This window comes from Sus scrofa, chromosome 2 (genome assembly GCF_000003025.6).
Source record: "Sus scrofa isolate TJ Tabasco breed Duroc chromosome 2, Sscrofa11.1, whole genome shotgun sequence".
Taxonomy (NCBI): Eukaryota; Metazoa; Chordata; class Mammalia; order Artiodactyla; family Suidae; genus Sus; species Sus scrofa.
Genome location: NC_010444.4, coordinates 59,386,323 through 59,412,168, shown reverse-complemented (window position 1 = coordinate 59,412,168; position 25,846 = coordinate 59,386,323). Strand labels below are relative to the sequence as shown.

The 25,846-nt window shown below is 51.5% G+C and overlaps 2 protein-coding genes across 2 annotated transcripts; one reads left to right on the top strand and one right to left on the bottom strand.

Moving 5' to 3' along the window:
• On the top strand, window positions 813-3,134 carry GDF15 (growth differentiation factor 15; the record flags this gene model as incomplete). The annotated part of the gene is given in 2 exon segments (NM_001174056.1): window positions 813-1,124; window positions 2,365-3,134. Coding segments are annotated over 2 exon segments (927 nt in total). The 3' UTR covers window positions 3,009-3,134.
• LRRC25 (leucine rich repeat containing 25) lies at window positions 6,229-10,957 on the bottom strand. The gene is made up of 3 exons (XM_021083527.1): window positions 10,744-10,957; window positions 9,370-10,178; window positions 6,229-7,114 (listed from the first exon to the last, which is right to left on the bottom strand). The coding sequence occupies exons 2-3, from the start codon at window positions 10,167-10,169 to the stop codon at window positions 6,976-6,978; spliced, it is 939 nt and encodes a 312-aa protein (XP_020939186.1). The 5' UTR covers window positions 10,170-10,178; window positions 10,744-10,957; the 3' UTR covers window positions 6,229-6,975.

The window sequence follows — 25,846 nt, the reverse complement described above, 5'->3', positions numbered from 1 at the left end:
TCATCCTTGCCCAAGCCTTCAAGAAGCTCTGTCTGGGGCAGACAGAACCAAGCACACACACTCCCAGTGCTGTGGGGTCAGGGCTGGGCTGGAGGAAGGGATGAGTTGGAAACACTCTGCTGAGCATGAAAAGATAATGTCAGAGAAGGCTTCCTGGAGGAGGGCTTTTTGAGTAGGGTTTTGAGGAATGGATAGGAGTTCCTCAGCTGAGGAACTGCAAAAACATACAGTTTATCAAGCACCTGCTATGTGCCTGGCCCTGTCCTTTACACCTCATTTGACCTTCTCTCCAGGGAAAGTCTCAATCCTAATTTTCCAGATGAAGAAATAGAGGTGCGATGAAGAGGAGTGACTTACTCCAGGTTGCATTTCCTGGCTCTTTCTGGCCCCTTTCCCTCTACTTCCTTTGTTCTTCACTATCTTCAGCCTTTGACCCTAAGCAGAGAGGGGAGAGATGGACTCCCATGGAGGAAGAAGGCTACTACCTCTTAAGCTCTTGCTATGGAGTTTAGCACATAGTAATAAATCTTTTCTGAGAAAATTATTCTTTCCGCCAGCCCACCTAGCTGAGATGATGTCCTCATTTCACAGCAGAGGATACTGAGGCTTGGTGTGGAGCTTAGGGGGGTTCCCCAGCATACCTAGTATCACCCCCCCCAATCAAAAGCACCACCCCATGAAAAGCACCCGAAGACTCCTCCCAGTTGTGGTCCCTGGAGTGTTTACTCTGCACCCACGGCGGGCGGGACCAGGCAGGCAGGGGCGGACAAAGTCCGGGGACTATAAAGGCCGGTCCAGCAGCGTCCGGTCAGTCCCAGCTTAGTGCTTAACCGTCAGAGTCATGCCTGGGCAGCTACCATCACCACCGCGCCGCTCTCCGACGCTGCTGATGCTGCTGATGCTCTCCTGGCTGCCGTCGGGAGGCGCCCTATCTCTGGCCCAGGAGCACCTCCCAGCTTTACCGGGACCCTCAGACGTGCACTCCAGTTCAGATGTCTCCAGATTCCGGGAGTTGCGGAAACGCTACGAAGATTTGCTGACCCGGCTTCGAGCGAACCAGACCTGGGAAGACTCGAACCCGAACCTCATCCCCGCTCCTCAAGTCCGGATAGTCACTCCAAAGTGTGAGTAAAATTGGGAGACCCCACTCTGGGCAGCACTCATCATCTCACCAATTGTTCTGAGACACAGATCCCAAGGCTAGCGGCCCAGCCTCAGTTTCCCTACCTGTGAACGGAGCAGCTACGTCCCACCTTGGGGCTGATGGGGGAGGTAACGGCCGGGTTTGCAGAAGGACGAGGCGGGGCTTAGCCAATCTGAGATGTTACAACACCTTCCGCGGCGCAGATGGGGAAACTAAGGCCAGAGGATCCAGCGACTCTACTGAAGGCTCACAGAGCCTGGAGAACCCAGACGCAAGGTCGGGCGCGGGGCCGTGGTCCCTGCCCTTGGATGTAAGGAAAGGATAGTAGGGGGATTTCCAGGGGAGTAAGATCCAGGGGTCCGGCGGAAGGGAGGAGAGGGGGCGGAGACAGAACGGTGCGTAGAGATGGGCAGAACCTGCTTGGGCTGGTTCCGAATCTGATGCAATCGCGCGCCAAGACACTGCTGAAATTGCACGTGACTGGTTCCCTAGGGAAGAAGTGGAGTATTTTCATGCCCTCCACCCAGCCTCCAGAGGGCAGAGGGGGCGCAAGATCTGGGCTGCTCTTAAGAACTGAGAGGGGTTGAGGGGAGGGGTTGAGGGAAGGGTGTTAGGCAGAGAGTTCTTATCCCGCCCTAATTCCACTTGTGCTGAGGAACTCCATGTAAACCTCTCTCCCCCTCTGAGCCTATTGACTGGGTTGAGAGTCCTCAAACCTCAGTCTCTCCAGTGTCCCCAACATCTGTACCAACCTGGAAGTCTGAGAATTCTGGGGAGCCAGGTACCCTTCATTTCTCAGATAGATCCAGAGAGTTGAAAACACAGTAGCTGCTGTATCCCCAGGGCCTTTTGTAGGCACTTAGTCTGTCTAAAGATGAGATATGCATTCATTCCTGCAAGTATCAAGTAAGCACCTACTGTGTACCAGGCGCAGTGGTGACCAAGCAGACAGAAACCCTTGCTGAGATTCTGGTGGCGGAGACAGATGCTACACAACGAAGTAAAATAGGACTGTGTCTATTTCAGGCAGGCTGGAGGGATGTGTAATCAGCCATGCAGAGATTCAGAGCAAGAGCATGGCCAGTAGAGGAAGTAGCTCGTGCAAAGGCCCTGATCTGGGATTCAGCTTGGAGTGTTGGAAGAAATGGGCATTCCCCTACCCCTCCCCGCGCCCGGCACACAATACTCTCGTGAGTGACTGGCTTTCCTCTCTCCTATAGTTCGACTTGGGCCAGGCGGCCACCTGCACCTGCGCATCCCTCGCGTCAACTTAACTGAGGGGCTCCCCGCAGCCTCCCGCCTGCATCGGGCCCTTCTCCGACTGTCCCCGACGGCTCGGAGCTCGTGGGACGTGACGCGACCACTACGGCGTCAGCTCAGCGTCGGAGGTTCCCGAGGTTCGGCAATACACCTGCGACTGTTGCAGCGACCGGACCAGCTGCTGGAGGCGTTGCCCGCTGGACAGCCCCAGCTTGAGCTGCACTGGCGGCCAAGCTCTACTAGGGGGCGCCGTAACACGCATGCGCACACCCGGGACGGTTGCCCGCTTGGGACAGGGCGCTGCTGCCGCCTGCAGAGCCTGCGCGCGTCGTTGGAGGACCTAGGCTGGGCCGACTGGGTCTTGGCGCCCCGCGAGCTGGACGTGCGCATGTGCGTCGGCGCGTGCCCGAGCCACTTCCGATCGGCTAACACGCACGCGCAGATGCAGGCGCGCTTGCACGGCCTGAACCCTGATGCTGCCCCTGCTCCATGCTGTGTGCCAGCCAGCTATGAGCCGGTGGTTCTTATGCACCAGGACAGCGATGGCCGTGTGTCACTCACACCCTTCGATGACCTTGTGGCCAAGGACTGCCACTGCGTATGAGCGGCCCTGGTCCTACACTTAGGACAGGAGCACAGTGGAAGTGACTTCGTTCTTGCTTGTCCAATGGGTTTGTGGCACCTGAATACCCCATTCTTAACCATTGCTGTCTGCTCTCTCCCGCCCAAACCGCTGTATTTATGTTTATATTTATTATTAATTTATTGGGCTGATCTGCCTGGGGTCAGGAGGGTTGGGGAGGGGGGTTCTGACAGTGTGTGTATTTATGAAAAACTGGTAATAAAAATGAAGCTGTCTGGGAGTTCCCTGTCGTGGCTCAGCGGAAAGGAAACTGAGCAGTAACCATGAGGATGCAGCTTTGATCCCTGGCCTGGCTCAGTGGGTTAAGGATCTGGCGTTCCATGAGCTGTGTGTAGGTCGCAGACTCAGCTGGGATCTGGTGTTGTAACTGTGGCATAGGTCGGCAGCTGCAGCTCGGATTCGACCCCTAGCCTGGGAACCTCCATATGCTGTGGGTGCGGCCCTAAAAAAGACCAAAAAAAAAAAAAAAAAAAATGAAGCTGTGTGACTGACCCCTGTGGTGTCCGGGATGGAGCTGGTGACCTTGGGAAGCACACCACCCCCTCCACCCCCACCCCCACCCCCCAGCTGGCCTCAGTTCCCACAAGGGACCTGGTGTGTGGTGGTTGGAACATCCAGGGAATGGGTGGTGGGACATTCCTAGGGATGCCAGGCAATTAGATGCTGGTATGACACCAATGGGCTTCAAGGGCAGCTGGAAACATACTTCTCTGTGCTTCTCTACTTCTCTGTTCCTCTGTTTTTGTTTCTGAGACCTTTTTGGGTTTCAGTCTCCCTCCATCTCTTCCCATTTCTCAGTACTCCTGTTGCTATAGTTATCTGGCTGGCCCTGTCTCTATCACCACCCTGCTGTCTCTCCCCATGTTGGGGCGGGGGAGTTACTTTTCCAAACACAGGCAGCCCAGATTCATGTCTGTCTGCAATCAAGAGCCTTGTGTGTGAATCTTCCCCCAACCTATCAGAGTCTCTTATCCTTCCTGTTTGGGGTACCTCCCTTCATGTTAATGGCATCTCTATCCTTTCACATAAAAAGAGCAGGGAGAAATAAACAAGTTGTGAACAATATTTTCATGCACACCACATCTCCCAGGTTCTGTATCTTTTCCTACTTAGAATCTTCAGATTTCTGAGATATGCCATGTCTAGCGCCCTCCCCACACCCACTTGCCGGTTCACCCTGAGGAATTGCTAGGGTCTGGAGGACAGAGTACCTGGCTCCAGCAGTGAGTGATATTCATTCCTTGTGAACATCACCACCAGGCAGACCTGACCGACCGTAGGTGCCCCCGAATGTATTCAGTGAGTATCTACTTTGTGCCAGGCCTTGGCTGGGCACTAAGGATTTGAAGTAATAAGGCAAATACAAACCACTCCGCTAAAGCTTACTCAAGGGCAGGAGACCAATGAGTACAAGATAAATGAGTGAAAGATAAATTATAAGGAAGTGGTTGACTGTATTAAGAATTGTGAGGGTTCCTGTTGTGCAGTGGAAACGAATCCGACTAGGAACCACGAGGTTGTGGGTTCAATCCCTGGCCTCACTCAGTGGGTTAAGGATCGGGGTTGCCATGAGCTGTGGTGTAGGCTGGCAGTGGCAGCTCCAATTTGACCCCTAGTCTGGGAACTTCCAATATGCTGCAAGTGCAGCCCTAAGAAGCAAAAAGAAGAAGAAGAAGACGAAGAAGAAAAGAAGAAGAAGGAAGAAGAAGGGGAGGGGAGGAGAAGAAAAGAAACTCCTGGTCGGCAGTTCCTGCCGTGGCTCAGTGGTTAGCAAATCTGACTAGGAACCATGAGGTTGCGGGTTCGATCCCTGGCCTCGCTCAGTGGGTTAAGGATCTGGCATTGCCGTGAGCTGTGGTGTAGGTCACAGCCAAGGCTAGGATCCCGTGTTGCTGTGGTGGTGGTGTAGGCCGGCAGCTACAGCTCTGATTAGACCCCTAGCCTGGAAACCTCCATATGCTGTGGGTGCAGCCCTAAAAAGACAAAAAAAAAAAAAAAAAAAAAAAAAAGAAAGAAAAGAACCTCCTGGTCAGGCATGCTCTTTGTGTCTCTCCCTTTAATTTTTAATTTTGAGGCTTAAGTCACAGCTGTGGCCCCAGAACTTCTGCATGCCATGGGCGTGGCCAAAGAAATAAAAATTTTAAATAATTAAACAGGCTTAGAGAACAATTCTTTAAATTTTTTATTATAGTTGATTTACAATGTTCTGTCAATTTCTGCTATATAGCAAAGTGACCCAGTTATATATGTATACACTCTTCTTCTCACATCATCTTCCATCATGTTCTATCACAAGTGATTTTAGATAAAGTTCCCTATGCTATACAGCAGGACCTCATTGCTTATCCCTTCAAAATGTAATAGTTTGCATCTATTAACCCCAAACTCCCGGTCCACCCCTCCCCCTTGGCAACCACAAGTCTGCTCACTATGTCTGTGAGTGTGTTTCTGTTCTGTAGATAGGTTCACTTGTGCCATAATTTAGATTCAACATGTAAGTGATATTATATGGTATTTATGTTTCTCTTTCTGACTTGAATCACCTTATGAGAATCTCTAGTTCATCTATGTTGCTGCAAATGGCATTATTGTATTCTCTTTTGTGTGTATCACTTTAGGGTCACACCTTTGGCATAAGGAAGTTCCCAGGGCTGTAGCTGCCGGCCTACGCCACAGCCACACCACGCAGGATTCAAGCCGCATCTGCCACCTCCACCGCAGCTCACAGCTACTCCAGATCCTTAACCCACCGAGCAAGGCCAAGGATCGAACCCGCATCCTCAAGGATACCAGGAACTCCTGCATGTATCTTTTTGAATTATAATTTTGTCCAGCTATATGCCCAGGAGCGGGATTGCTAGATCTTATGGTCGTTCTATATTTAGTTTTCTGAGGAATCTCCATACAGTTTTCCATAGTGGTTGCACCAATTTACATTCCCACCAACAGTGCAGGGGGTTCCCTTTTCTCCACACCCTCTCCAGCATTTGTTATTGGTGGGCTTATTAATGATGGCCCTTCTGACCCGTTTGAGATGGTACCTCATTGTGGTTTTGATGTGCATTTCTCTTAGAGACCAATTCTAATCACACTGTTTTACAGATGAGGAAACTGAGGCCCAGAGAGTTAATGGCAGAGCCAAGAACTGGACCTGTGCTTCTCAATGCCCAGGCCAGAGTTCTGCATGTGTACTCAGGTGTTTAATAAGAGTGAGAAAACATGGAAGAGGATGGCATTCTGGGCCAAAAGAGGGACATAGGTAAATGGCGTAAGAAAATGAAAGCTTCCAGAGGGAGGCGGTATTGCTGGGAAGGAGGGCCAGACCAGAAAGGCAGAGGGATGGGAGAGGGCACTGAGAAGGGTAGGCCTGGATCATACAGGTCTCAACCACCAGGCACTTGGGAGCCATGGAGGGTGTGTGAGCAGGGAAGAGGAGGAGTCCCAATCATGAGTTATAAAGATCCTTCTGAGACTGGTGTGGACTGCCCTCGGGGCCAAGTCTGGATACCAGGCACCTGAGTCAGGGGACTGGGAGAGACTGGGAGTTGGGAGGAATTTGAGAGCCTCAGAGCTCTTATCCTGGGAGCTCAAGAAATTGCCACCATGGGGAACCCACTTGCCAGCAGCCTCGTCTATCCCATAGCATTTTGGGGGGTACCGCTTGCACACCCACAGGAGGGTGAGAACAGAGTTCATACACTGACCCTTCTGTCCCCATGTTGGGGGTCTCTCCTCCTCCCCTTCTAGCAGCCAAGGGGCCTGAGGAGCGGAACGGGCTAGGGAGGGGGATGCAGAACATCCCTAGAGCTTCAAAGGATGGTTCTTCCCTGGCCCCATTCCTCAGATGGGAATACTGAAGCCAGGGAAGAGCTAGAGTGCCCCCAAGTCACCTAGAAGGGGGCAGGCTGGAGTCTGAGGTGCTGAAGGCTCAGCGCCCAGGGATCACGTACTCGTCTTCGTACATGGGGGCCTGGGCCAGGGAATGCAGGTTACAGTAGACAGGCTGGGAGTCTTGTGGGAGGCTCTCATAGGTCATGTAGAAGTCACCGTCCTCTGAAGGGTGATCCCTGTGGGGACAGAAGGGTGGGAGGGAAGGTAGGACTCAGGGAGCTGGCATGTCAGTTTTTGTGTGTGGGTTTTTTTTGTTGTTGTTTTTTGTTTTTCCTTTTTAGGGCCACACCTGTGGCATATGGAGGTTCCCAGGCTAGGAGTCAAATGGGAGCTGTAGCCACTGGCCTACACCACAGCCACAGCAAGGCCAGATCTGAGCCACGTCTGTGACCTACACCACAGCTCATGGCGGTGCCGGCTCCTTAACTCACTGAGCGAGGCCAGGGATTGAGCCTGCCCCCTCTTGGGTGCTAGTCAGATTCGTTAACCTCTGGGCCACGACAGGAACTCCTGGCATGTCAGTTTTGAGAGGCAGAGTTAGTTCAGGGAGACTGAGTCAACTCCTATTATTTATCTATGAGAAAACTGAGGCTCTGGGCAGTGTTCTTCCAGCCTGGCCCAGCTTTCACTGTGGAAAGCAAGTAGGGGGCAGTGATTCAGGGAAGATTCTGTGGATTCAGCATTGTAACACTGGTCCAACAACCCTGAGTCATTGTAGGGTTTTTTCCTTCCTTAAAGTTGAGATGGTTGCTCATTTTTAACATTCAGAAATAGATTTTGGGAGTTCCTGTTGTGGCTCAGCAGGTTAAGAACCTGACATAGTGTCCATGAGGATGCCAGTTTGATCCCTGGCCTTGCTCAGTGGGTTAAGGATCTGGTGTTGCCATGGGCTGTGGTGTAGGTTGCAGATGCAGCTCTGATCTGGTGTTGCTGTGGCTTTGGTGTAGGCTGGCAGCTGCGGCTCCGAATCGACCCCTAGCCTGGGAACTTCCATATGCCAGAGGTGCAGCTGTTAAAAAAAAAAAAAAAACATGGAAAGAAACGAATCTGGACTTTGGTTTCTTTTGAAAAATTGGAAGCTCTAGCCACACCAGCCATATGAACATAAATAGCTGGAGCCAAACCAATGCCCCTTCAGATGGGAAATGTTTTTGCCAGATCTCCTGAAGCAACTGACTTTGTGGCCTCTACACAAAAATATATCTCTGAGCCTCAGTCTCTAGATCCATGGAATTGGTCACAGAGGAGGTAGCTTCTTAGGAATATCTTGTTATGGTGGGCAAGACCCCCAGAGAAGAATCCCACCCTGGCTCCTCTTGTAGCAAAGGCCACTTTGGATAAGTGGTGTCTATCAGTCATTTATACTTTAGTATAAATTACTCCAAACACATACATGATTGTATGGGGATGCGAATCAGGGTTTGTTTCTTGCCTCTGCTTCTGACCTTGGACAAGTCATTCCCCTGCCTCTCAGGACCTGTTTCTGCAACTGTAAAATGTCAGGTAGGATTGACACATCCAATTTTAAACAATGTTTTTAGAGGAGACTGGCTGGCCCTAAGGACATGGTAACAGTGAGGCAGAGGCAAGCATCAGAAGACAAGCTGCCTTAGGGAGTCTGGTGCCTTCAACTCCCTGCCATAGACCACTTCTGCTTTTGAGCCATATTTGCATCTGTTTTACATATTCTCTCATTTCTCACCAATAGCTTCCCATGGGCCTCCCTGGCTTGTGGATTCTGCTGCCCAAACCCAGCCATGACCCTCTTTCCCTTCCTGCTTGAATCCTCCCAGCCCCCTCCAACCTCAGCCCTGATGTCTTGCCTTCTCAAAACTCATCAAGGGCAGATTCTCTGTTCCCTCCTACCTCCGGGCCTTTGTTCCTATTTATCCCTGCCCCTAGGGGAGTGAAATCCCCTCCACTCCATCCAACCTGGGGAAAGTTGAACCTATCTACCTAAGCCCAGCCAATTCTGGAGGCAGAGCTTTGTGGCGGTAGAGAGAGGCAGGTGGCTTTCTTAGCATCTCCTTTATGTCAAAGAGAGATGGAGATGCTGTCCCATTTTACGGAGACAGAAACTGAGGTTCAGAGACAACCCTGGGTCATGGGAGATTGGAGCCCAGGCTGCTAACGGCTACCACAGAGCCCATACTCTGCCTTGAACACTTGCCGTCCTTGGCAGTCAGAAAAGTGGGTTTGCAGGTCATGAAGGGGGAGGCTTCTTACATATAGAGGAACTCACTTAATTCTTATCCCAACTCCATGAGGTGGAGGGCTGTTATTATCCTCATTTTGCAGATAAAGAAACCGAGGCCCAGAAAGGTCAAACTACTTGCCCAAGATCACATAGCCTGTAAGAGGCAGAGCTGGGAATTGAACCCTGGCCATCTGGCTCCAGAGTCTTGCAGGCAGATGTGGGTGGATTACTCACCTGTGTTCAGCCCACTGGTGCCCGGCAGCTGGCTGGCCCACGATCATGTTCTCATAGTCCGACGTGGAAGATCTGGTCAGGGTAGCTGCTGGGGGCTTAAGGTTGAGGGCCCGACTACTGTACCTCGGCTGCCGACCTGAGCCAGACCTGGAACCATCCTGAGCAGCCCACGTTTTGCTCAGGCCCCGGCCGCTGTCCATCCGACGTCTACAGAATCTCCAAGCCAACACTGGGCCAGCAATGGCAAGCAAGAGAAACAGGCTTCCACCAACTGCCAGTGCTCCTACGGCTCCTGCAGAGAGGCCAGGGGGACAGCCTTCCTCCAAGGCAGAGAAGTTGTGCCAGGCACCAGTGGTCTTATCTAGGCACTGCAGAGGCGGCTGGCCAGAACAGTTGTCCTGCCGAATCTTGTGCCAGGAAAATAGGACACAGTTGCAATCAGCCTTCAGGGTGAGCTGACAACGTCTGGCCAGTGCCCCATCCACGTGTTCCAGTGGGTTGTTTGTCACGTCCAGGAACTTCAGCTCTCCCAGGTGGCTGAAGAAGACTGATGGGAGCTTGCGAAGGCGGTTTCCAGACAAGTCAAGGATGGTCACACTTCTGGCCTGCAGAGACTGGTTCTGAGGCAGCCAGCTCAAGTTTTGGCCACTGAAGTTCAGGCATGTGTCCGTGAACTCTCTGGTCCAGTCCACGTTCCCGGAGGACACGCACGACGTTCCCTGGGTGCCTGGATTGTGCAGCAGCAGCAGCAGCAACGGCGGCGGCGGCAACAACAGCACCCACACCAGGGAGCCCCCCATTTAAGCAACCTAGGCAGAGAGACCAGAATCCAAAGCCTAACCTCAGCCTGTGGTCGCCACCTGTTATGTGTGTGTATATATATATATATATATATATACAGCTCAGGCCACTTCTGAAGTGTTAAAACATAGCCCTTCGCTGGACGCCCCTTTGGTTGGCTCTGGCCCCCAGCCTCAGTCTCCCCTTCCGGGGAACGGGTACATAACCTGGGTGCCTCAAGGGCTCAGAAGGCAAGGAGGAGACCTGGCCCAGTCAGCCCCTTCCCCTTCTCTGAGATAAGCCACTTTGGGCTAAGTTGCCCAATTTCCTCCCCGCCCCCCAACACTCCGGGAGCCCTTGTTGGCCAGACAGGACTATATGCAAAAAGAGTGGTTGCTGGCGCAGGTGCAGCCCTGCAAAGCAGGGGAAAAAAAAAAAAAAAAAGATTGGTTGCCCTGGAAACGGCCCCGCCCCTCTGCCTTTCTTCCTGAACGACAGGCGGCTGGGAGGGAGTCATGAGCGGGGCCTGAAAGGGCCCCCCGGCTTTGGCTTGCCGCTCCTGAGCAGTTCCAAGTTCTAGTGCCTCCGTCCTACCTTTCTAGTTCCACTGGCACGGCTTTGCCTCGACCGGGCTGGAAGTCTCTGGCGCGGAGGGGCTGCGTCGTGGCTCACCTGGACACAGGGGCCAGAGCGACGGACCCTTCGGGGATCTGGATCCGCTAGGGTCTCTGGCGTTCCTCAAGCTCTGCAACCAGCAACTCAGGGGGAAGAGGAACTGGTGCCCGGGTGGAGTGCAGAGAAGAAAAATGAAGAAGACACCGAGCCCCATAGGCCTCCTCCCCGTTCCCCCTCCCCAGGCCTCTAGGACCAGAATTCTCACGAGAGGGGGAGGGGCAGCCTACTTCCCTCTTGCTGGCCCTCAGTGACTACATGGCCCCCATTAACGCCCCAACTAACTTCTACCCCATCAACTTACTTCACAATGAGTTGCATTCATATATTCATTCAACAAACATCACTCAGGAGTTCCTGTCATGGCTCAGCAGTAACAAATTTACTAGCATCCATGAGGACCCATGTTCCGTCTCTGGCCTTGCTCAGTGGGTTAAGGATCCAGGCATTGCCGTAGCTGTGGTGTAGGGCACAGAAGCGGCTCAGATGCTCTATTCCTGCCATTAAAAAAAAAAAAAGACAACCAAAAACCCCACAAACATCATCCATGCTAAGTCCCTAAGAGGCTTCAGCCCTGGCCATTTGTTCCAGGAATATCCAGTCTTGGGAGAAGACAGAACTGGACAAAGACACCCCCAGGCTGGTGGAGTCAGGTCAGGGCCAGAAGGAGGGACAGGGTGCTGGAAGACTTCCTAGAGGAGGCATTAGAATTGGGGCTTCAGGAGTTCCCGTCGTTGCTCAGTGGTTAACGAATCTGACTAGGAACCATGAGGTTGCAGGTTCGATCCCTGGCCTTGCCCAGTGGGTTGGGGATCTGGCGTTGCCATGAGCTGTGGTGTAGGTTGCAGACGCAGCTCGGATCCTGCATTGCTGTGGCTATGGTATAGGCCAGCAGCTGCAGCTCCAATTAGACCCCTAGCCTGGAAACCTCCGTATGCCCGGGTGCGGCCCTAGAAAAGACAAAAAAAGACAAAAAAAAAAAAAAAAAAAAAAAGAAGAAGAAGAAGAAGAAGAACTGGGGCTTCAGCACATGAATGGGAGTTTGCCAAGGATTCCTAAAACCTGCCTTTGACTCCCCAAGCTCCTAGCATCCCCCGCAAGTCAGAGCTCTCCTAACATATATTCATGCTTCCAGGCTGCAGGGAGATATGAGGAGGGCACCCTGTGTGAGGGGACATTGAGTCTGGAGCTTGGAATATAAATAGCAGTGGCAGCAGAAACGAATGCATTGAAGATTCCAGAGAGAAGAGAAAGCATGGCCGGCTGTGACAGTATAGTTAGGAGTGGAGCGGCTAAATGGAGGAACTGGTGACATGAGCAGGGGGACAGGCAGCACAAGCCACCAAAGCCATGCTCAGGAATGGGGCTGTATTCCCAGGGCCAGAGCAGCTTGTGAGCACTGAGTCAAAAGATTCTACTGGAGTGAGCCTGGGGTCTGGAGGTGCAGAACCTTGCAAGGAGGCCAGAGAGGGGGCCTGAGTAGGACCTAAGGGATAGCGGCAAAAGAGAGAGTGAGGAGGTAATGGATTGGGGTGGGCTGAGAGAGGGTCTCCACCTCACCGGGTCCTGGCTTCAGGCAGAGCGGCTTCAAATCCTTTTTAGCCCCTGGCTTGTTGAACTTAACTGCTCTGTACCTCAGTTTCCACATCTGCAAAATGGGGCAAAGGGTATAAGCCTTCTCTTGGACTCTGAGAGGCTGGAGTCTACTCTCCTACGCTTTCCCCTCTCTTCAGTCTCTGCCCCTTTCCATCTCAAAGCTCAGAGGAATGGTCAAAGGTTTTTGAACCGAGACTTTGGGAAAGGGCTGCAAATTGTCCTTCAACAACCCAAAGAAACTTATCTCACCCCCAGTAAGAAAATGGCAGGAGTTCCCGTCGTGGCGCAGTGGTTAACGAATCCGACTAGGAACCATGAGGTTGCGGGTTCGGTCCCTGCGCTTGCTCAGTGGGTTAAGGATCCGGTGTTGCCGTGAGCTGTGGTGTAGGTTGCAGACGCAGCTCGGATCTCGCGTTGCTGTGGCTCTGGTGTAGGCCAGAGACTACAGCTCCGATTGGACCCCTAGCCTGGGAACCTCCATATGCCGTGGGAGCGGCCCAAGAAATAGCAAAAAGACAAAAAAAAAAAAAAAAAAGAAAGAAAAAGAAAATGGCAAAGCACAAAAACTCTGAGATACTGTTTGATTCCACCTATCAGATTGGCAAAAATTCAAAAGTGTGATGACACCCTGTGCTGGCCATGCTGTGGGGAAACAGGCAACCCCACACATTGCTGGAGGAGCATCTGTGTGCAGCCTAATAGAAGGCATCCTGTGATGGAAATTATTGATGCACATGCCTGTTGACTGATCTAGCATCCCACTCCTGGGACTCTCTCGAATATCGGCATGTTTACAAAATGACAGGGGCAGGGACTGATGAATGGAAAAACTAAATATGGTCCATCCATACAGTGAATATTAGCCATAAAAAGGATTGAGGCTCTGAAACATGCTACATTGTGGATGAACCTCAAAAACATTAAGCTGAGTGAGGGAGTTCCCCTCGTGGCTCAGCAGTTAACGATCCCCACTAGGATCCATGAGGACGCAGGTTCGATCCCTGGCCTCACTCAGTGGGTTAAGGATCTGGTGTTGCCATGAGCTGTGGCATAAGTCATAGACATGGCTCGGATCCCATGTTGCTGTGGCTGTGGCCAACAGCTGTAGCTCCAATTCAGCCCCTAGCCTGGGAACTTCCATATGTGGCAGGTGAGGATGCATGTTCAATTCTGGGTGAAGGATCTGGCTTGCCGAAAGCTGCAGCATAGGTCGCAGATGGGGCTTGGATCTGGTGTTACTGTGACTGTGGCTGTGGCCTCCACTGCAGCTCTGATTCAACCCCTAGCCTGGGAACTTCCGCATATCACAGATATGGCCATAAAAAGAGAAAAACAAAAACGAAACAACAGAAGACTACATAGTGGGTAATTCTATTGATATGAAATGATCAGAACAGGTAAATACCCAGAGACAGATAATAAATTCATGGTTGCCAGGGGCTGAGGAGATGGAGAGGGGGAGGGACTGCTGATGGGGACAGGATCTCCTTTTGGGTGAGGGAAATGTTCTGGAACTACACAGAGGTGATGGTTGTGCAACACTGAAAATCATTGGAGTTCCCATTGCGGTGCAGTGGAAACTAATCCTACTAGTATCCATGAGGAGGCAGGTTCAATCCCTGGCCTCCATCAGTGAAGTGAGTCGGGGATCCAGCGTTGCTCAGTGAGCTGTGGTGTAGGTCACAGACTCAGCTCAGATCCCGTGTTGCTGTGGCTGTGGCGTAGGCCGGCAGCTGTAGCTCAAATTCGACCCTTAACCTGGGACTTTCCATATGCTGCAAGTTCAGCCTTTAAAAAAAAAAAAATAATAATCACTGAATTGTGCACTTTAAAATGGCTAAAACTGTAGGAGTTCCTGCTGTGGCTCACTGGTAATGAACCTGACTAGTATCCATGAGGGTGTGGGTTTGATCCCTGGCCTTGCTCAGTGGGTTGGGGATCCAGCATTGCAGTGAGCTGTGGTGTAGATTGCAGATGCCGCTCAGATCTGGCATTGCTGTGGCTGTGGCGTAGGCTGGAAGCTACAGGTCCGATTCAGCCTCTACTGGGAACTTCCATATGCCACAGATGCAGCCCTAAAAAGAAAAAAACAAAAAAACAAAACAAAACAAAACCCTAAAATAGCTAAAATGGTAATTTTTTTTTTTTTTTTGGTCTTTTGTCTTTTGTCTTTTGTCTTTTTAGGGCCGCACCCATGGCCTATCAGGAAAATACATAACAGTTGGTTTCAGGGAAAATGAAGTTGGGAGAGGGAGTTCCTGTTGTGGCTCAGCTGGTTGTGAACATGACTAGTAACCATGAGGACTCAGGTTCAATCCCTGGCCCTGCTCAGTCGGTTAAGGATCTGGCGTTGCTGTGGCTGTAGTATAGGCTGGCAGCTGCAGCTCCGATTCTACCCCTATCTTGGGAATTTCTATATGCCACAGATGCGGTCCTAAAAAGACAAAAAATAAATAAATAAGTAAAGTTGGGAAGGAGGGAGGGTGGCAACTTTTTAATGGAATGATCAGGGGAGCCCTTATTGCAAAAGATAAGGGGGTTGGAGTTCCCACTGTGGCTCAGGGAAACGAATCTGACTAGTATTTATGAGGATGTAGGTTCGATCCCTGGCCTTACTCAGTGGGTTGGGGATCCAGCGTTGCCCTGAGCTGTGATGTAGGCCGCAGATGCAGCTCAGATCCCACGTAGCTGTGGCTGTGGCCTAGGCCTGTGGCTGCAGGTCCGATTCGACCCACAGCCTGGGAACTTCCGTATGCCACAGGTGCGGCCCTAAAAAGCAAAAAATAAAATAATAGAGATAACAAAGACAATGATGATGATGATAATGATAATAATAAAATAATAATAATATAAGAATATTAATAAAAGGAAGGCCAGCCAGGGGGTGGAACAACCTGCGTAAAGGCCCTGGGGCAGAAGAGAGCCTGGATGAGAGCAGATGTCTCCAAATGAATATGTTAACTGGAAAAAGAAAAAGAAAAGAAAAAAAAGCTTCTTGTAGAAACTCATAAATGAAACAGGAAAGATAAATACTCCAGGGTTAACTCTTAGTGGGGGATGATGGGAAGAATCTTCCCATGTATGTTTTTTAGATTTTTTTCATTCCGAAAGCTATTGTGTCATATGAATAGAAATCAGAGTTGACACATTGGATGGAAACTCTGAAGTCAGCCAATGAGCACAAGTAAGAACCCTGGCTTTTAGAATGAGAGGACAGAGGGGCGCCAGCTGGCTGTGGGGCCTGGGTGTGGGTGGATTTGAGTGCTGAGGCCTCTTAAAATAGGAGGAAATGAGGAAATGAAGTGAAGGAAATGAGGAAATAGAGCACTGGGCTCTTAGGCTGGGGGTGGGGTGGGGAGGAGATGGGCAAGTTTGTGGCCTGAGAGAGTGGAGGAGTGGGTTCTAGAGGAGGGTCTGGTTGGCGAGGGGGTGGGGAGGGTGCGAGTCTCGGCCTGGGCCTTCTTGCTGAAGCCCATGCAGGCCACGGCCAGACCACGACGGGAAGAGGGGCAGCTCCGGGCTCCCCTGACCCCCACCCTGACTGAGAGGAACAGGAAGCTCTGGACGGCACATCTTGGCTCTCCCCCTCGTGCCCATCTGAGTCCCAGGGAGGGCCAACCTCTCAGCACAGAGATCTCTGGAGAGCCTCAGAGACTCCTAGAGACCTTCGGAAACTCCTAGAGATACTGAAATCGAGCAGGGCCCTGTGGGGCTCCTGGGCCCAAGCCTTTCTCTGTCCCCCATTTCTTTCTTTCTTTCTTTTTTTTTTTTTTAATGGCTGCACATGCAGCACGTGGAAGTTCCCAGGCCAAGGGTCAAATCAGAGCTACAGCAGCTAACCTATGCCACAGCCACAGCCATTTTCATTCCTAAAGCTATTGTGTCATATGAATAGAAATCAGAGTTGACACATTCGATGGAAACTCTGAAGTCAGCCAATGAGCCACACCAGATCTAAGCCACATCTGTGTATGTCTCAGCCTGCAGCCATGCTGGACCCTTAACCCACTGAAGCAAGGCCTGGGGTCGCATCCTCATGGATACTAGCCAGGTTCTTCACCTGCTGAGCCACAACAGGAACTTCTCTTGTGACAGCCTGAGCCACAAGTAGAAACCATTGACAGGGCCCGGAGATCCTGAGGCATTTGAGGGGCTCTGGAGCTAGCAGGTCAGAAGCAGAGGCAGGTGTGATGCCCAAGGGCTGGGCTAAGGTAGCCAAGCACACCTAGGGACAAACATGGAGTGTGAGCAGATGTGGGCAACTGCAGACCTGCAGGTTATTAATTCAGTGACTGAAGTCTGCTGAGCCATTTCATTGCTGTGTGAGCTAGAGCCTTCAACTGTACAAGGGGCCTCAGCTTCCTCTGTAAAATGAGGACAGTAAAAACCACTGTGCAAGGTGGCTGTGAAAGGGTGGGAGACAGACATAAAAATGAGCATGTGCCTAGTTCTAGGGATATGTGTGAACAATGGGCCAGCTGAGTCCCAAGCCTGGAGGGGAGGAGTGGCTGATCCATGACACACAAAAATCAAAATCAGAAGGTAAAGCTTAATTTTTTTTTTTTTTTTGGTCTTTTTAGGGCCACACTCATGGCATATGGAAGTTCCCAGTCTAGGGGTCAAATTGGAGCTAAAGCTGCTGGCCTGCGTCACAGCCACAGCAACACAAGATCCGAGCTGCATATGCGACCTACACCACAGCTGACAGCACCTTGGATCTTTAACCCACTGAGCAGGGCCAGGGATCGAACCCGTGTCCTCATGGATACTAGTCAGTGTTGTTAACCGCTGAGCCATGACAGGAACTCCTAGAAGGCTAAGCTTTATTTTTAATGAAATGGAAAGACCTTATTTGAGGTCACTTGGCTTCTTTGGTTATAGTAACTTTTATATATTTATTATTATTTGGCTTTGCCATCAGCATACGGAAGCTTTCAGGCCAGGGATGGAAACTGAACCACAATAGTGACAACTCCTTAACCTGCTGAGCCATCAGGGTACTCTTTATTTATTTTTACACTTTAAAAATTAATGTGTAATTGATTTACTATGTTATGCCAATTTCCGCTGTACAGCAAAGTAACCCAGTCATACATATATACATATACGTTCTTCTTTTTTCTTTGCTCTTTAGGGGCGCACCTGCGGCACATGGAGGTTCCCAGGCCGAGAGTCGAATCAGAGCTACACCTGCAAGCCTACACCGCAGCTCACGGCAATGCCAGATCCTTGACCCACTGAGAGAGGCCGGGGATCGAACCTGCAGCCTCATAGATCCTGGTTGGGTTCATTAACCGCTGAGCCACGAGAAGGGAATTCCTACATTTCTTTTCTCATATTGTCGTCTATCATGGTCTATCTCAAAAGATTGGATATAGTTCCCTGTGCTATACAGCAGGACCTCATTGCTTATCCATTCTAAATGTGATAGTTTGCATCTATTAATCCCAAACTCCCAGTCCATTCCATCCCCTCACCCTTGGCAACCACAAGGCTGTTTTCTACATCTGTGAGTCTTTCTGTTTTGTAAATAGGTTCATTTGTGCCATATTTTAGATTCCACATATAAGTAATATCATATGGTATCTGTCTTTCTCTTTCTGACTTACTTCATTTAGTATGAGAATCTCTAGTTGTATCCATGTTGCCACAAATGGCATTATTGTGTTCTTTTTATGGCTGAGTAGTATTCCTGTGTATATATGTATCACATCTTCTTAATCCAATTCATCCGTCGATGGACATTTAGTGTGTTTCCATGTCTTGGTTTTCGTGAATAGTACTGCTGTGAATATACCAGTGCATGCATCTTTTTTTTTTTTTTTTTTTTTTTTTTTTTTTGGTCAAAGGGCTGCACCCACTGCAGGGTTGAATCAGAGCTGCAGCTACACCACATCCACAGCAATGCCAGATCTGAGCGGCATCTGAAAACTACACCACAGCTCACTACAAGGCCGGATCCTTAACCCACTGAGCAAGGCCAGGGATTGAACCAGAGTCTTCATGGATACCAGTTGGGTTCCTTACTGCTGAGCCACAACAGGAACTCCCACATGCATCTTTTTGGTTTGCTGTTTTGTTTTGTTTTTTTAGGGCCGCACATGCAGCATTTGGAAGTTACCAAGCTAGAGGTGGAATCAGAGCTGTGGCTGCTGATCCGAGATACATCCTTGACCTACAGCACGCTTGTGGCAACACCGGATTCTTAACCCACTGAGCCAGGCCAGGGATGGAACCAGCATCCTCATGGATACTAGTCGGGTTCATTTCCACTGAGCCACAAAGGGAACTCTGCATGTATCTTTTTGAATTATCATTTTGTCCCACATATTCCCAGGAGTGCTGGATCATCCTGTCAGTCTATATTTAATTTTCTAAGGAACCTCCATACTCTTTTCCATAGTGGTTGTATTTATTTATTTTCGTCTTTTTTTTTTTTTAAGAGCCGCACCCGGGACATATGGAGGTTCCCAGGCTAGGGGTCTAATTGGAGCTGTTGCTGCTAGCCTGCACCACAGCCACAGCCACGCGGGTTCCGAGCCGAGTCTGCAACCTACACCACAGCTCATGCTGGATCCTTAACCCACTGAATGAGGCCAGGGATCGAACCTGCAACCTCATGGTTCCTAGTCGGACTCATTTCCTCTGTGCCATGACGGAAACTCCGTACTTATTTATTTTTATTATTGGTTATAATAAAATTTTAGAAGTCACTGAATGCCTCTGGGAAGCAGGGTGTGGGCAAACATAATGTCGCACTGCACCAGGGCAGCTGCAGTCAGCAATCATACTCCACCTGCAAGCCGGATATTTCTTTGCTGAAGCTGCTCTCGTCATGGGAGGCCACGTTGCTGACCCACATGGCTCTCCTGGGAGCAGCCCTGACCACAGGCGGAAGGAGAGTTGATTAGAAATGTCTCAGCTCCCTCCTCCCTTGGGTAAGACACTCTGAGGCACCTGCTTGGTGCTGCCTCCCTGAGGGCCCCTGGGAATCCAGCCCCTTGGTGCCTGCTCCTTGGCACCCCCTGTAGGCCTCCTCTCTCCTCACCTGGAAGATAGCTTCCTCCGAAATAATTATGCTATTGAATACCTCAGCTTCTAGGGGACCCCAAATTAAGATAGGTGGAGGAATATAAAGGAATGCTATAAGAAGTTAAACTTTTTTTTTTTTTTTTTTTTTTTTTTTTTTTTTTTTGTCTTTTTGCCATTTCTTGGGCCGCTCTCGCGGCATATGGAGGTTCCCAGGCTAGGGGTCTAATCGGAGCTGTAGCCACCGGCCTACGCCAGAGCCACAGCAACGCGGGATCCGAGCCGTGTCTGCGACCTACACCACAGCTCACGGCAACGCCGGATCTTTAACCCGCTGAGCAAGGGCAGGGATCGAACCCGCAACCTCATGGTTCCTAGTCGGATTCGTTAACCACTGCGCCACCACGGGAGCTCCAGAAGTTAAACTTTTTTTGTCTTTTTAGGGCCATACCCCCAGGCACATGGAAGTTCCCAGGACAGGGGTCAAATCGGGGCTATAGCTGCCAGCCTATACCACAGCCACAGCAACTTGGGATCCTTAACCCACTGAGCAAGGCCAGGGATCTAACCGAGTCCTCATGGATCCTAGTCGGGTTTGTTACCACTGAGCCACCACAAGAACTCCAGAAGTTAGATTTTTAAAGCATTTTAAGTCATTATAAATAGCAGCAGCCAGGCACTGGCTCTTTAAGTAGCATTAAGCTTTGTCATTTTCAGGATAGCTCCTTGAGGTAGGAACTGTTATTATTTTAGGGGGAGGTGTTAGGGCTGCACCTGCAGCATATGGAGGTTCCCAGGCTAGGAATTGAATCGGAGCTGTAGCCGCTGGCCTACACCACAGCCACAGCCACAGCAGCGCCAGATCCAAGCTGCATCTGAGACCTACACCACAGTTCAGGCAACACCGGATCCTTAACCCACTGAGCGAGACATGGAATTGAACCAGCAACCTCATGGTTCCTAGTCGGAATTGTTTCCAATGCACCACGACGGGAACTCCTGGTAGGAACTGTTTTTGTTTTTTTTGTTTTTTTTTTTTTGTCTTTTGTTGTTGTTGTTGTTGCTATTTTTTGGGCCGCTCCCGCGGCATATGGAGGTTCCCAGGCTAGGGGTTGAATCGGAGCTGTAGCCACCGGCCTACGCCAGAGCCACAGCAACGCTGGATCCGAGCCGCGTCTGCAACCTATACCACAGCTCACGGGAACGCCGGATCGTTAACCCACTGAGCAAGGGCAGGGACCGAACCCGCAACCTCATGGTTCCTAGTCGGATTCGTTAACCACTGCGCCACGACGGGAACTCCGGAACTGTTTTTAACCCCCATTTTACAGATGGTGAAACTGAGCCACACTCTGGGGTTTTGTTTGTTTGTTTGCTTGCTTTTTAGGGCCACACTTGTGGCATATGGAAATTCCCAGGCTAGAGGTGGAAACAGAGCTACAGCTGCCAGCCTACGCCACAGCCACAGCAACTCAGGATCCCAGCCATGTCTGTGACCTATATCTCAACTCAACAGCTCACAGCAATGCTGGATCCCCAACCTACTGAGCGAGGCCAGGGATTGAACCCACATCATCATGGATACTAGTCAGATTCCACTAAGCCACAAAAGAAACTCCCAGGCCAAGCTGTGTTTTGAGTAGTTTGCCCAAGGCTCTACAGCAACCAAGGGTCAGTCCCAAATACCTGTGGCTGATCATTACGCTACATGTGCTCAGACAAGATACACTGGTCTGCATATTCCTGGAAGGCATACGACCACACACTACCCCTCCTGGATGCATGGATTTGACATTATGGAAGTGACTGCCTGGGGGTGCGGGCTAAAAAGTTTATTTAGCTTTATTTGCTGAGTTTTACTTCATTTATTTTTTAATTTTGGTAAGATTTTGTTCGTTCGTTCCAAAAATCTTACAGAGAGCCAACTGGATGCAGCAAAGCTCCTTCCCTTAGAGAGCTGATGTGCCAAGGAGGGGAAATGCGATGAACCACAAATTAGCAAATTTAAATGAGTTTAGGAAATAATAGTGCTGAAGAGGAAAAGTTAAACAGAATTGGGGGGATTTGCAGAGCAAGACAGGGTGGTTGGCAGTTTTCAAGAGGGTTAGTCAAAAAGGCCTCTGAGAAAAAAATAGGCAAAAAAGGAAAAAAAGCCATGCAGGCAAGAGCTCAGAATGGGACCACGTTTGAGGGGGAGAATGGGTAATTTTTCCTGTATTTTTCTTCTTTTTTTGCCATGAGATAATTCAGTATATAACTATGTAAATAACATGGAGGCTATTTGGGGATATGGTCAAGGTCAAGAGAGGAGGAACACACTTCAAGCCTGAAAATTGGGGTCTCAATTGGGGCGCTAAAGCGGGTCCTGCAAGGACCCTCAGGAGTGGGACTTGCGAATCTCTGCTGCCCTCGTGTGGCCTTGCTTTGTATTGCAGGTCCTGGTGGTCTGGGCAGAGGCAGAAAATTGGTCCCTCCCACTTTTGACCCCCAGACTCCACCTCGGGGCCACACCAGAAACGCGTGCACAGATCTTGACGGTGTGTGTCGCTCTCAGGCTGAGAGCCCTGAGGGCACTGGATGCCTCAGACCCCCGCACCGAGGGGACATTGGTAATTTTTAACTAATTCTGTCAGCAACAGGTATTTATTAAGCATCTATTGTGTGCCAAGTCTTGTTCTAAGCCCTAGGGACACAGCACTGAACAAAATATTGGAATTCCCTACCCTCCAAGAACTCATGGGTTACTGGGTACATGGGCAGTTAACATGCAAAAACAAGATTTTTGGGAAAATCCAAGAGAGCAATGTGACCCAGATGGTTGGAGGGCCTCTCTGAGGCCTCAAGGACAAGGAGAGGCCAGCTAGGGGGAAGGGGTGGGGAAGGGTGTCAGGCTGGGAGCCAGCAGAAGCTTTGAGGTGGAATGAGCTGGGTTCGTGCGACAGGATCACGGACAAAAGTGCTTAGTTCCTGGTGCTTAGTAAGCATCAACTCCCCAGTGTTGTTATTTGGCAGGGGAACCCCCACAAGGGAAGAAAAAACCCCTCCCCCTGTATCCCCCCTGGGATCTTAGGGCCTTAGGTTGCTATGGAAACCCTTTCCTCCAACACAAGAAGAGAAGTCCAGCTTGAGGGAGAGAGGTGGTGAGGGAAAGGTATTGCCAGAGCACCCCAGCATGGGACCTGTATCTCCACTTTCTACTCTGTGTCCTGGGGCAAGTTGTTTCCCTGCTCAGAGCCTCAGTTGTTTTGTTTCGTTTTGTTTCATTTTGTTTTTTGCTTTGGCCGCACCCTTGGCATGTGTAAGTCCCAGGGCCAGGGATGGAGCCCATGCTGCTCTGTAACCCCAGCCACGGCAGTGACAACACAGGATCCTTAATGCACTGAGCCACCAGGGAACTCCATCAGAGCCCCAGTTTTATTTGCAGACCTTTCTCTGTGGCTGTTATAGGCTTCCCCCTCCCCATTCTTCCTTCCTGGGCTCTTGATGTTTCCACACAATGCTTCCAATTTCCCAGAGGGAGTATCCCAGGCCCAAACTGGGGGCTGGGGGCACTCTAGTGGGTGGGATGCCCCCACCAGTGGGCATATCTCCGTCAGGGTTTCTCTGAGCCTCGTTTCCCAACTCTAACATGGAGAGGAAAAAAATGCTGCCTCTCTCATGAGGTTGCTGGGAGGGTTTTAAGGGATGATCAGTGCTGGGTGCACCAATTCCTACTGATTAGTTTGATTCTGGAGTTCAAAGGCAGGGCGGAGGAGCGGGGATCTTCATTTGTGGGCTGTGGACCCACAGATGGTTTTGGAAGTAGGGCAGTGTACTGGCTCAGGTTGAGCTTTGTGGAGTATGAACAGGATGGGGTGGGGGTTGGGGAGGGAGCTGCGGGATCGACTGAGGCTCCTCCGCCCCGTCCTCCAGGGTCCTTTCTCCCACCTGGAGTTCCTCACGAATCTGAGAGCCGGGGGCTGAGGTTCAGTAGGCTCCCGCTCAAGGCCACACGGCCAGGGTTCAAATGTAGGTCCAGATCCTCCATCTGAGAAGTTCTGCCTTCAGGTGATCGGTCTTGGGGTATAATCCCCATTTCGCAAACCAACACTACAAAGGGTTGCCGGCTCTCCAAGGAGTCCAGCGGGTCTCAAAGACCCTTCGCCTGGTGCCCGTGCCCCTCCCCTCCCAGGGAGCTGGCTCCCCGACCAGGTCTAGGCTGGAACCTCCAACCGCACCCCAGCCTGCCCCGGTGCTCACCAGCTGCTGTGGTTTCTTCCCTCCCGGCCGTTGTTTGGGTTTTAATTTTGTGTTGCAGTTAGAAAATTACCCCTAATTACAGCTTCTGAGAGGAAACGTCTGATGGCTCAGACCCTGCTCCCAGCTGTGGCCGCCACCCACGCACGGCTGGGGAAGGGCTGCTGGGGTCTGCAGGCGGAATCCTGGCTGCTTCCCAAATCCCCCCTCCCCCATTAATGGGCAGCTCCCACCTCCTGTGGAGAGGAAGAACCTTCATCAGGAAAACCCAAACCAGCCTTCCCAAAGACTTCCCAACATACTCATGGACCCCACCCCCACCCCCACCCCCGCTGTTTCTGCGGGGAAGGCAGATCCATGGGGAGGAGGGAGGCTTCTGACAGAGAACCTGAGGCATTATTTTATCAAAATAGTGATAAGTCCAACCAAGGCTAGTGCAGAACCAGTAATCTGGAGGAGGTGGCCAGGGAAGGCGAAGAGGGAGGGAGAGGTGAAAGATGGAGAAGGAGAAGTGGGGGAGGAGGGAAAGGAGGAGGAAGAGAAGGAGGGTGGGGGAGAAGGAACGCTGCGGCCAAAGGCCGAAGGAGGAACCAGAATAGTCCAGGCCTGGAGCCGGAGAAAGAGCGCTCCAGGCAGCAGGAACAGCCAGTGCAAAGGCTGGGAGGTGGGCCTATGAAGAGTGCCTCTGAATAATGGAAGGGCTGGAAGGAGTAAATGAGGGGAGGGTTGGCTCCTCCTCCAGGCGGTCCCCCTGCGCTACAAGCAGACCCGGCTTCGGGTTCCTCCAGGCACCGACTCCGACCGCTTAGGGCTGAGGTTTGCGAGCATGGGTGGTTCTTAGAGGCAGAGACCCAGCTCAGGGCTGCAGTCCCCGCGTGGCCACAGGGGGGCGACCGGGAGCCAGCAAAAAGGTTGCAGGTCTGGGGTCCAACTTTCACCCTTAGCGCTCCTCGCTTACCGTTCCCCGCTCACTTTGGCTCCTAAATCAATTCCTGGGCCAGGACCCCTGCCTACCTGGGCCAACCTCCCTGCCTCCTCCATGCCATCCCGATCCACCCGGCAGCCCCCATGAAGCTTCTTAAAATCTTGATGCAGATCCCGTCCCTCGCGGCTAACACACCTTCCGATGGCTCCCTTTTCCTTTTAGAACAAATCCCGACCGGTCTCCGCCAGGAGTGCTCCGGCCCCTCGGTTCCTCTATCCCCTGCTGCAGCCACACTGCCCTCCTCGCTCTGCCTCAACATTTTAATCTTGTGCCCACCTCAGGGCCTTTGCACTTGCCGCGACAGCAATCTGAGCACTCTCCTTGCAGATCTTTCGGATCCACCCCTCCCCTTATTGAAATTTTTTTCCTTTTCCCCCTCACGTCCCTCCTTTGCAAGGGGGATCGGGGGCGGTGTTTCTATGGGTTCTGTTCTTGCTAGGCGTGAGCCCTGCCTGGGTGGATGTGCCCGCGACTCAGCTTCCCGGTCGCTGCGTGGGGCCCAGAGGTCGCTCTTCTCGGACTTTTCCGCCCTCGCTGAGGCTGTTTTGGAGATCCGCCCCGGTTGCCATGAGAACGGCGCTCTCCGCTCCCGCCAGCCGTGCCTCCCCCTCTGCAACTCGCCGGGCCGCGGGTGCCTCCGCCTCCCAGCCTCCTTTCCTCCCTCCGCCCCAGCGGTTGCCCGGTCCTCTTCACCGGGGTCCCCTCCCTCTGCCCAGCACGTGGCACTCCCTGAAATTAGCCTACTGACTCGCCAGCTTTTGACGTTCGGCCCTCCCTTTGCTTCACAAGCAATAGCAACACGTCCAGACTGGTCCACAGAGCCCGGCACACAGCAGGCACTCAATAAATGTTTGCGCGGAGGATGAAGGCTCACGCCGACTTAAGGAGCGGCGGCTCAGAGATAGCGGGGGGCCCAACCAGGGCACAGAATCCTAGGGAGCCACAGAACATTAGGAGATAAATGGGGAGCGCCTGGATGGGGGCGTCCGTAGTGCCCGGCAGTCACAGCTGTCACCAATACACTGTGTGACCTGGGTGAGTCACACCCTCTGTGTGCCTGGCTGAAGAGCGGTGATGGGCACTGGTGGGCATTACGATGAGGGTGTCCTTGATGTCCACATCCCCTGGCGGCCCCGGGGACATTGGGCAGTCGCCAGCTCGACGCCCGACAGAATCAAG

What these genes read in the sequence shown, in the direction of transcription:
- LRRC25 (XM_021083527.1), bottom strand. Translation starts at nt 10,169, where the DNA reads ATGGGGGGCTCCCTGGTGTGGGTGCTGTTGTTGCCGCCGCCGCCGTTG. An exon ending in CACCAGTGGGCTGAACACAG is followed by an intron (nt 7,115 to 9,369) that starts GTGAGTAATCCA and finishes CTGTCCCCACAG; the next exon opens with GGATCACCCTTCAGAGGACG.